The sequence below is a fragment of the Marmota monax genome, unplaced genomic scaffold (genome assembly GCF_021218885.2).
Source record: "Marmota monax isolate L192 unplaced genomic scaffold, Marmota_monax_Labrador192_F-V1.1 WCK01_AAM20220418_F8-fsc00083, whole genome shotgun sequence".
Lineage (NCBI taxonomy): Eukaryota > Metazoa > Chordata > Mammalia > Rodentia > Sciuridae > Marmota > Marmota monax.
In genome coordinates this window covers 7,650,553-7,661,903 of record NW_026692848.1, presented here as the reverse complement: position 1 = coordinate 7,661,903, position 11,351 = coordinate 7,650,553, and the positions used below count along the sequence as shown (strand labels likewise).

General features: G+C 46.0%; 1 protein-coding gene across 2 annotated transcripts; it reads right to left on the bottom strand.

Moving 5' to 3' along the window:
* Nucleotides 1-3,604: 3,604 nt before the first annotated feature.
* Nucleotides 3,605-11,001, bottom strand: LOC124095926 (mas-related G-protein coupled receptor member H-like). 2 transcript variants are annotated; one of them, XM_046449368.1, is made up of 3 exons: nucleotides 10,863-11,001; nucleotides 6,418-6,869; nucleotides 3,605-5,628 (listed from the first exon to the last, which is right to left on the bottom strand). In XM_046449368.1, exon 3 carries the CDS (start codon nucleotides 5,595-5,597, stop codon nucleotides 4,590-4,592), a length of 1,008 nt encoding a protein of 335 aa, XP_046305324.1. In that variant the 5' UTR covers nucleotides 5,598-5,628; nucleotides 6,418-6,869; nucleotides 10,863-11,001; the 3' UTR covers nucleotides 3,605-4,589. The 2 variants fall into 2 exon arrangements, with proteins under 2 accessions (XP_046305324.1, XP_046305323.1); XM_046449367.1 differs by lacking the exon at nucleotides 6,418-6,869.
* Nucleotides 11,002-11,351: the final 350 nt, after the last annotated feature.

The window sequence follows — 11,351 nt, the reverse complement described above, 5'->3', positions numbered from 1 at the left end:
TGTCCTGGGAGGCAGATGTCCACATTGTCCCCCTCCACCAGCATGAAGAAGCAGGGGGCCTTGGGGACTCGGGGAACTTGCCCAGGACCACAATCAAGCATTGATGAGCTAGGAGGGATCTGAGCCCAGGTTTGAACAGCCCTACACACATACACACACACACACCCCCACACCCCAGGGGACAGAATGTGGTGGAGCCCACCAACCCCTAACCCATGTGGTGACTCTGAGGGTGCCATGGTTGACGGAGTGGGCAGGAGCTATTGGATATGGAAAATGAAAAACCCCCAAATAATGAGGCCTGGGAAAAGGGAATGAAAAAGCCAGACTTTCTCAAGGTAAATCTCTTTCAGATGCTGGCCGCAGGCAGGGGAAAAAATGTGTCATCAATCCTAAAATGGTAGTCTCTAGGGAGCACTAATCTCTTCCAAGATAATGCCTCTCCAGGTGCTGGCCACTGACCCCCCAGCCCCAAACTCAAATTCCTCAGTGCCCAGACTGACATGCTCACTAAATCACCCACAACCTATATAAGCCCAGTCCCCTCCTTTGTTCAGTGGCTCATTTTCCACCAGGAAAGTGGGTCTGTTCCCATAGGTGTGGTCCCGATCCTGAGTAAAGGCTGAAATGATCTATGAAGTGTGCATCCGGTAAGCCCTTCTGTTTGTGCTAATGTTCTGCTGAATGAACTATGATTTGGTGGCACTAGGACTGTTCCAACAATGATTATCACCAAATATAAATTAGGATGTACTTTAATAAATACAATAGTGGGTTACTATCCCTTAAAATATGGAATGCTCAATTAAATTGAGGAGAAAAATTTTGGGCCGCTAGTGGATGAATGGGTGGAGACATGGTGGGTAACTTATAATTACACTGAGTCACACAGACACAAATGTTAATGTCTAGCCCATAAACGTAAGAAATGTTCAGAGTCACTAATAATCAAAAATAATAAATTGAAGTCACAGGCTATAATTTTAGCCTATACAAACAGCATAGCCTAGAACCAATACAATTGCAACTTTTTCTGTATTCTTTTTCTTTTCTCTCTGGGGGTTGTGGTGCTGGAGGTTGAATCCAAGACCTCATGCATGCTAGGCAAGTGCTCTATGACTGAGCCACACCTCCAGCCAGTGTGACTTTTCCAACTAGCGGGAGTGGTAAGAAGGGCACACACAGATGCTGCCAAGAGGAGAAAGGCCTGTTTTTACCCTTCTGGAAAAGTCAACAGCTTCACACCCTTGCTCTGTCCTGCAATGGAGGGTGATCTACTGGGGCTCATTTTCTATGCTGAAAAGAGAACTCTCACCCCCTTTTGCCCTTTTGCCTTTTGTGGATGTCACAGAGAGGGTGTCTTCACCAAGAATCCCAACTGTAAATGCAGCCGTGCACCCTCTGGATCCCTTTCTCATCAAAGAAGCAGTTGTGAGGAGTAATAGCTATACATCATCCTCAGAAGGAAAAGATGCATCCCCAGACACTCCAGAGGCCCTGTCAGAGCTGGGTCCTCAGAAAGCATCGCTTCCTTCTCTTGGCAGTTGCCTGCCTTTACAAAATCGCCCTTTGATGGGATGTATTTGGCTTACCCTGAGAAGTGTACATTAGAAACCTTCCTACTGCACTTACGAATGGGATGTCGTTGAGGACACCTCACCCCACGACCTCCCAGAAAGAATCAGGAAACAGTGTACGTCTGAATACCTATGAAACCAGAAGCTTGACACTTATTGCTAAACTTTTTTTTTTCTCTTTGCTTTGACTTCCAGAAAACTCAGAAACAAATGTATGACTTACCTTTAGCAATTGCACCAGCCCTCATGGGAAGTGTCTGAGCTTTCCAATATGGCTTTTCTTTCCTTACTATATTTACCCTGTTCCAACCATCTGTAGTTATTATTTCAACCTCTAGTATTTACTTTGTTTTGGTGAACCACATCAATGATGGAAATATAAATAAATATAAGTTAAAAATATCAAAAGAAACATTCAAAAGCTCCTGTTAGATGTCAAGGAGGCCTTCTGAAAAAGTCTGGAAACCACAGGTCAGTTCTGAGAGCTTTTCACTGAGACTCTGTCCTTGTTCTCACACTGATTCTGTGTCACTTTTAGAGCAAATATTTGATTTCATGTTCTGTATTACTGGGAGACCTGAGAAACCTGGGCATCTCCCAGTGTAGACTTGATCTCTGTTATTGTTTATTTAAATAGGAGAGTCCATCCATAAAATATCTTTAGTTCCTTATAGGAAAGGTTTATGTCAGCTATTATTATATTATTTTACATTTATATATTTGTTTATGGACCAGATATTTCTTGAGCGCCTGCTGTGTGTGGCACAGTTTGTGATCCTGGGGAAGATGCATAATAACTCTGTAGGAGTCTGGTCCCTTCAGCTCTCAGGCTGGGAGACCCTGAGGCCAGGGCTGTGACTTACCCACTGAGCAGTCTCAGGCAACTAAGAGGCCTTCAGTTAATGTTTGGTTAAATAAATAACTGATGAATGTAAAATTCTTCCCCAAGCCTTGCTTTTCAATTTTTTATTTTTTATTTGACAAATAATTTTTTGTATTTGTGGGATACAATGTGATGTGATCTATGTATGCATTATGCAGTGAAGAGGACAAGCTAATTAACATATCACCACCCTGCAGACTTTATAATTTTGTGTGGTGTTTTGTTTCGTTTTTGTATTTAAAGGTTACCCTTTTAGCAATTTCCTTGGTGGGGGGTGGGTGTTGTCATTGTTTTTGTTACTAGAAATTGAACCCAGGGCCTCGATCATGCTGAACAAGTGTTCCACCACTGAGCTACATCCACACTTTTAGCGATTTTGAAATATACAATACATTATTATTAACTATTAACTCCAGTCACCATGCTGTGCAGTAGGTCCTGAAAGTTTATTCCTCTTAACTGAAATTTTGTACCCTGCGGTTGCCACCACCCAGCCTCTGGTAGTCCCCATTGTGCTCAATTTGATTGAGCATTCCATATTTTAATCATTCCACTATTGTATTTATTAAAAGTACATCCTAATTTATATCTGGTGATAATCATTTGTTGGAACTGTCCTAGTGCCACCAAATCATAGTCCATTCAGCAAAATCCGAAGGTAAGTGGAATTAAATTTAAGAATTTGTTACATGATGATCAGGTTGGACTGCAAGATAATTCCAGTAAGAAAATGGCTGGATGAGCAAAATTTATAAATAGTCTTGGAAAGTGCTGGGGCTTGGCTTAAAATAGTGAAGTCCATCCAGAGGGCCTTGGGACCACAGTGAAATGTTTGCTTTGTAATAAAAAAAGAAAACACCTCATTCCAAAAAGAGTTGGCAGCATCTCAAGTCGGGTACTCAGAACTGAATTGAGAAATGAGGGATGGTGGGCTGAAGAGATGGTGTAATAGCCATGCGCTGAAATTCTCTAGAAAAATACATGGTTTTGTTTTGTACACATTTTGCAAAGAAAGTATTCTTCCATCTGTTGTATTTTATGGATGTATCTATACCACAGATTAAGGGAAGGAAGGGAGGGAGGGAGGGAGGGAGGGAGGGAGGGAGGGAGGGAGGGAGACAAAAGTGAAAATTTCCATGTTCAAGCAAAGCTTCAGTGATTCTTTTTGAAATTCCCTTGCTTTTTATTTTATTTTTTAAATTTTCATAGTACTGAGGGTTGCACCCAGGGCTTCACACATGCTAGGCAAGTGCTCTACCAGTAAACTACATCCCTAGCCACTTTTAGTTTTATTTTGAGGCAAAGACTTGCTACATTGTCCAGATGATAGGCATGCGCCACCAAGCCCGGCAGTTCCTGCTCACTATTACAAGACGACGTTCTTAAAGGACTTATGGGATAGCTCTCCTATCCCCCAACGCATCTCAGGATGAATTCTTTTTTTTTTTTTTTTTCTTTTTGTGGTGTTGGGGATTGAACCCGGATGAATTCTTAATATGTAAATAATAGGGACACTTCTATAGGACAGGCTGATAGTCCCTTGTAAGTATTCATAGTCATCTTTGCGTCTCCAACAATTCACATTCCTTTCTAAGAAGAAAACGTTTCCCTCTGACTAATCAGGAGCACAAGGTTTGAAAAGAGGACCTAAGGGAGAGACAGTGGGGAGTGGTGTTGAAGACATTAGTGCAAACAGCTTAAGATATCACCTCTCAAAGACAGTCCTGGGTATCATGGGTGCAAGGCAGGGCTTGGGGTCGGGCTCTGCGGGTCCCGTTCCAGCTGGGCCTTCCATGCTCCGTAACTTTACTAAACCTCTGGGAGCCCCACTTCCTTCACCTTTCATGGCCGAGTAACAGTGTTGAGTCCTAAGGTTGTTAAGAGATGAACTGAGACAATGTGTGTAAAACGTGGGGCTTGGTGCCTGGAAGAGAGTAAGTGTCCTAAAAGGTTAGCTGTCACGAAGCCACAGGGGCCAGGTGGATGGTGGGACTGCATGTCTTGTTGCTATTACTAATTCCCAGGAGGAACAAAGGAACTGATTTTTATCTTAGGTGAGCTGCAGGTGGGAAAGCAGAGAGGTGTTTTCAGAACATGTTACCTTTTCCCATGGAGATAGCTTCCAACCCTCAAGAGTGTCCTAAGGACCTCGAGGTCGGAGAGGAAGGGGCAGCGTTCCCACCTGAAGTTGGCTCTGGCTTTTCCTCAAAGACCTTCAGCAGCGCTTCTTTCAGGGACTTTCTACTTTTCTTTCTCCTAAGACCTCCCACCACGAAATAGACAATTGGATTCACACTGCAATTGATGGTGGACAGCAGGTTCAGATAGGGGAAGAACTTCCACACAGACTCGTCGCTGGGGTTGGAGTAGTAGACGATGATGAACAGGACCTTCATGGGCATGGCGAAGACCAGGAACAAGACCACGGTGGCCGTGACGATCACATAGAGCTTGGCCGGTTGACGGGACTTGAGGTGGCAGCAGACCTGGACGGAGAGGATCAAGTTGGAGAAGATCATGAGAGGAACGAAGACAAGGAAGGTCAAGACCCAGGAGAAGGCGTACACGTATCGGCACTCTGGGAATCTCGGCTCCGCTGCCAGAAGGCAGAAGAAGTTTTCCAACCCCGATACCAGCACCGAAAGAGCCCACAGCAGTGCGCAGGCCACGGCCGACTGGTGCCTCGGGCGGCGGCACTGGTACCAGATTGGGTAAAGCACCGAGAGGCAGCGCTCCACGCTGATGGCAGTGAGCAAATGCAGACCCGTGTTGTAGCCGAAGATCATGAGGAGGAGGACGTAGCTCAGCAAGGTGTCATCGTGCAGGTGGAGGCTGTCCACCAGCTGGAAGATGGAGGAGCAGAGAAGGACCATGAAGTCGGCAATGGCCAGATGCAGAATGTAGACAGTGAACGGCTTCCTCTTGACGCAGAAGATGAGAAACAGTATCAAGAGTCCGTTCCCAGTGACTCCGGGGACACAGATGAGCAGGGAAAAGTAGACATGGCCGTGCTCTCTTTCGGCCTCTGACAGGGGCTCCCTCACCTGCTCTGATGACCAGGTTGTTCCATCCAGGGAGTCGTTTCTGGGATACAGTGTGGATTCCGAAGGATTCAGGGTCACTGTCCATGGCTCCATTCTTGGGGATCACTGGTTTCCTCCTGCACACCTGTGGTCAGAAATGGAAGATGGAGCTGATGGTGTCATTTGCTGTGCATCCCACAGTGAGTTGGTTTTTGATCCTCCCTCACAGTGGTGTGGGAGGATGTGTGCTGCTGTGTTTCCCATCTTCTTCCCCTATTCCTCTCCCCTTCTGTTCTCTGCCCAGGCAGATTCCACTGTGATCTCCGGGTTTCCTCCACTGAACCCAAGACTGGGCTTCTAACCTCACCTCCAGCCATTGCCTCCAACCAGGATTCTTTCTCTCTGGCCCTGTGGAAAAACCCACTGTGTTCCTAATTTGTCCCCTGCCTTCCTGAAAGAGATTTCTAAGGGTTCTTACCAAAAATAGAGGACAGAGCTAGGAGAAAGGATCCAAAATAAAAAAGGATAAAAAACATACCAATGATCAAAAGCCCATGCAAAAAGAAGTAAGCGCTCATGGTTGTGTCTAGAAACTTCTGCCCCATCTCTCTCTTGAGATACTCTTCCTTTCCCATGCCTTGGCTTTTGTTTATAATATCCACATAACCCCCCAACAGTTTCTATGCACCAGTAAACACAATTAACAGCTGTTTGTGTCTTTCTCTCCTGTACATTGGGGGTCATCCTCTTGGGCTTAGCTGACAGGACGATCCAGCTGCCAATAGGAGAGACAGGAGGAGAGGGAGGGAGCAAGAAAAGAGGGTCGCTCTGTTGAACTGGGGTTCAGGGGACAAGGGCTACCTAGGGTGGGCGGGCATGCAGGATTGTGGGGTCAGGGCCCAGGACTGCCTGGTCCACACTTCTCTGTCCTTACCTGGTGTCCTGGTTGCCTGAGGATTCCCTGACCCCAACCCACTGAGACATGGGTAGGAACAGGATTCAGGGAAGGGCTTACAGGGCTTTCTAGATTGTTTCTCTGTGAACTCTTGACCGCAAAGGATAAGCCGTCTCATCTTGACAGATGGGACTGTGTTAAGAGTCACTTGTCAGTCTTCCTTGGAAACTTGGAACACATTTTCTAAGACTTGGCTGGATGTCCAGGACAGCCAGTGAACCTTAGCTATAACCAATTGAGATACTATGAAACATGTATTTGGTCTTTTCTCTTTTCCCAGCATACACTCCTGAAATCCTTGGAATCTCCAAAGTAGTGTGTCTTTTGCATGCTAATGAAGTGGCTGGTGGCTGGCAGCTTCAGGATATGGCTGGTCACTGAAAGACCAAGGCAGGATGAGAGGATTGGGACTTTTAGCACCATCCTGCAACCTGCAGGGGGGAAAGAGGGGTTGAAGGTTATTGATCATCAATGACCAATGATGTCACCAATCATGCCAAGGTAATGCACCTCCATAAAACATGGGAAGGCAGGTCCACAGAGCTTCAGATTGCAGAACACACGGAGTTTCCCAGAGAGAGTATGGAAGTCTGTGTCCCTCTAGACCTCACCTCATATACCTCTCCATCTGCATCCTTTGTAACACCCTTTAAAATAAACCACTAAATGTAAATGTTCCCCTGAGTTCTGTGAGCCACTTGAGCAAAGTAATAGAACCCAACGAAGGTTCAATCGCAGGAACCCTGGTTTATATTGTGAGACAGAAGCACAGGCAAAACTTCCTGGGGCTTGGGACTGGCATCTGAAGATGGGGAGCAGTGTTGGGCACCAGTCCTCAGCTGGTGCCATCTGACACTGTCTCCAGGTGGATGCTAGAATTGGAGAACTGACTAGAATTGGAGGACACCTGGGAGGTGTCTGTGGCTGCAGAACCAATGGCTTGCTTGCTGGTAGGGAGAATCCCCAGTCCTCTTGGGGTCCCAGAAGCCTTCTGTGCGGCTTGCTGTAAGTACTGAAGGAAAGTGGTTTGCTCTCCCCATTCATAGCTGTGCAAGGGGTAAACAGCCTCAGCCAGGACCTGCCCCCCTCTGGCCTCCTCCCACCCTGGGCTGGCTTCACTTGTGCCCCTTCTTGTCTCAGACCCAGTAGTAGCTCTGGGGTTTCCCTCTCCACCACCACCAACCACAGTGGCTGGTGAGAATGTCCTTCTACCCCTGCCTTCCCCGGCTCCTCTTCTCCCCAAGCAGCCACAGGGCCCCAGGGCATTCCTGTGGCTTACCCTTGTAAGGCTTCATGGGAAGAGAACGGGCAGGAGAGCCAATTATTGGAAGTCTCAGAAGCACACTGTCCCTCCTGTCTCAGGCAGTCTGTGGCTTGGCCCTTCTCTGAGTCTTTCCTGCTCCTTTTCTACAATCTACATCTTCCCCTCTTACTCTGGCCAACCCAATCCACCCTGGAAGAGGAGCCTCTGCTTCAACTTCTTTTGCATTTTCCTGAATGCTAAAAATAATAACTATTTATTTCACAAATTTTGCAAAAAGAAGAAAAAAAATCAATTTTCCCATTTCACCACCCAAAGATAAATTCTTTTATTTTTAATCAACACATAGTAACTATACATGTTTATGGGGTATGCTGTGATTTTTCTATACACACTTAATGTATACAATGTGTAATGATCAGGTAAGGGTCATTGGTTTATCTGTCATCTCAGATATTTATCATTTCTTTGTGTTGAGATTCAAATTCCTACCTATTGTTTTTGCGACTGGGGATTGAACCCTGGGGCACTTAACTACTGAGCCACACATCACCAGCCCTTTTTATTTATTTTGAGACAGAGTCTCACTGCATTGCTTACAGCCTTACTAAGTTGCTGAGGCTGGCTTCAAACCTGTGATCCTCCTGCCTCAGCTTCCTGAGCTGTTGGGATTATAGGCGTGTGCCACCATGCCCAGCTCTCTCTACCTATTTTAAAATATTAAATTATTCATTGTCAACCCAAAGATAACTTCCGTTAATTTGTTCATGTCTTGGAAACTATAGTCTATGTAGTTTTACACCTGCCTTTTTAACTTAATATCATATCATCAACATTTTGTTTCTATTAAAATTTCTTCAGAAATATGACTGCTGATGAATGACTACATAATGATATTTAATCTTTTGTTTATTATTTTTAAAATAATTCCCCTATTAGAAAACATCTGCAGTTAATAAGCCTCCATAATTTCAGTAGAGGGTGTACCCTTGTATATCTGTCTTTCTTGTATCTCTGATCGCTTCCTTGGGACAGATGATTACAAGAACAATTACTCATATGGGATTTTAAGGCTCTGAGACAGAAAAACATAGTGGTCATGACCATGGGCTTTGGGATCAGAGATTTGGGTTTGACATGCACCTCCAGGTTACTAATTATCTGACCTCAGGCAAATTGTTGGTCTCTTCAAATCTCTGTTTCCCTGTCTATACAATGGAGATAATGGTGGTACATCCCATGAGTGTTGAGAAGACTGATAATCTCATTCTTTAGAGAGCTCCTACGCTATGTCCCGAACCAGAGCAAATGTTGAATGCATGTCAGTCCCCACTCTGACCATTTTCAAAATAATTTGTTTCCAGAAGCTGCTCAAGAGGGAGCTTGCACAATTTAACCTTTCCTAAAACAAGGCATCTTCCTAAAACAATACAAAATGGAGAAGGAAAAATTGACATCTAAATGTTTTGATTGGCATGCCTAATGATTAGTGAGGTGTACGTTTTCATAAACCTGTTATTAATATTTTTTGTTTCTTCCTGGGTATGTCGCTCTGTGTTTCCATTTTTCTTCTCAGGTGGGGGCCGGTGTTCTCAATGACCTGTAAGAATGCACCAGCTCTTTTGTGCTCTTCCTCCTCTCCACCGGAAGCTCAGGCCCTCGGGCCAGCAGCTTGGCCTCAGAGCTGGTCCCCAAAAGGGGTGAACGTTGATCTTTCCTCACCCAAGCTCAATTCTCTTTCCTTCTTTCCCGTCCACTAAGTCAGCAGCCACAAGGACCCTGCCAGGGGCCCAGGGCAAAAGGAGAGCAGGAAGGGAAGGAAGACCTTACAGGGGTATTTTCCCACCAGGCCAGTATCCCTGAGGGAGCTCCGAGCAACAGTCTGCCCAGGGCCAGGCCAGGCCGGGTCTGGAGGCCCTGCAGCCCTGTGTGGTGGCCAGCACTGCTTACAGCGCGCCTAGAAAGAAATATGAACAAATAAGGGAACGGTGCTCTCTGCATAACACGGCCCACACTGACTTTCTGCCTGGACTCAGTGCATTAGAAAACAAAAGTGTCCTTCCTCGAACTTTATGTCTTATTATTCTTAGTGGTGGGAGTGAGCCTGGATTTAAAAGAAAAATAGAGTAAGAGAGTAGAAATAAACCAAGTAAAATTATGCTTTACATGTGTTAGGTGTTTTTATTGTTTTTTTCATGTGCTTGTCAGAGGAGTCCTTCGAGGTCAGGGTCATCCCCATTCAATATGGGCATTGAGGACTTCGGGCTCCAGTGACCTGCCCCAGCTCTGCAACCTGCTGTCATAGCCTCTCCTGGATGTAGGGGTTTTCTGATTTCACTTCTGCCCCCTGTGTTCCATGCACCCCATTCTCCCATCTACATCATCCCTAACTGTCCCTAGAGATTCTGGTGCACAGAGGGGTGGGAGGGCCAGCAGGTAGGAGCAGTTCCAAGGAGAAGCCCAGTTCATCCTGGAAGTGGGGTAGAGTTTGCAAAATCTTCCATGAAGATTCCAGTGTGTTCTTGTGGTCACAGGGGGGCAGTCACCTTCTTTGCAAAATCACCCCCATTTCTGCTTTTGACCATGTTGTCTGAAACATGTTATTTATTGGCTTTTCCAGTGTTTACTTTCAGCCTCTCTTGGAGACTATAGCATTCAGGCAATGCAAGCAGCTCATATTTGTGTGACAATGTTACAGTGAATAATTTTACAATGAGTATGCGGTACTAGAGCAGTACCACATTTTACTATTGGTTCTGTTTAAGTTTTCCAAATGATACCAACACTCTGTGTGTGTAGACCCAGTACTCTGCACACCACACACACACACACACACACACACACACGTGAGCATACCTACACATGCACAGGACAGGAGGGGACATCCATGAAATGACAGGAGCATTTAGGGGAACAGTTAGGTTTTATAGATATTCTTAGGGGACACTCTGTGGTTGCAGCCAGAACAGAATGCTTCTGCTTTAGAACTCAGCAGGCAGAAGGTCAGGGCCCCATGAAGTAGCCCTGGAATTTGGGATTCCCTTAGTGTGGGCTCTCTCCTCCCACCCAGTACATCCCCTTGCTGAGGACTGGGGAGGAAGAGCCCTCCCTACAAACCTGAGCCGCTGTGATCTTTCTGCAGGGAGTGAGTGGGAGTACTCACCGGCCAGGGATTTGGGGTTTTGTTGTGCGGAGCTACTTTGGTGATCCCTAGTTCTTCCCTAGGGCCTGTTATTTCTGCAGATCCTTGTCCAGCAGACAAGATTCTTGAAGACTGGAAGACCGCAGTTCAGTCTGGCAGCAGTCTGTTCTCAGGGTCTTATTTTGGCTTCAGATCTGGCCTGAAGTCCTGTTGGCCACGCTGGAGGACAGAGGGTGGAGCCAACCCTCCTCTGAGTCCTGTCAATCAATTAGATAGAGACTTAACTCACCAGTCAGGGCAGTTCTCCTCAAGTCCCAGCCAATCAGAAAACGCCCCATTCTGCTCCCCGACAGTGAGCCCAAGACATTTCTTGTGTTCAGATTTTACTCTTTTTAAACGCGTGTTGTTCTGCACACCTGGCACTGCGGGCTCGGAAAGCCTTTGTGTTCCCCAACATCTCCACACCAAGGACAACCTTGGGGCACCATGCTCCTGGCCCACCAGCTGTGG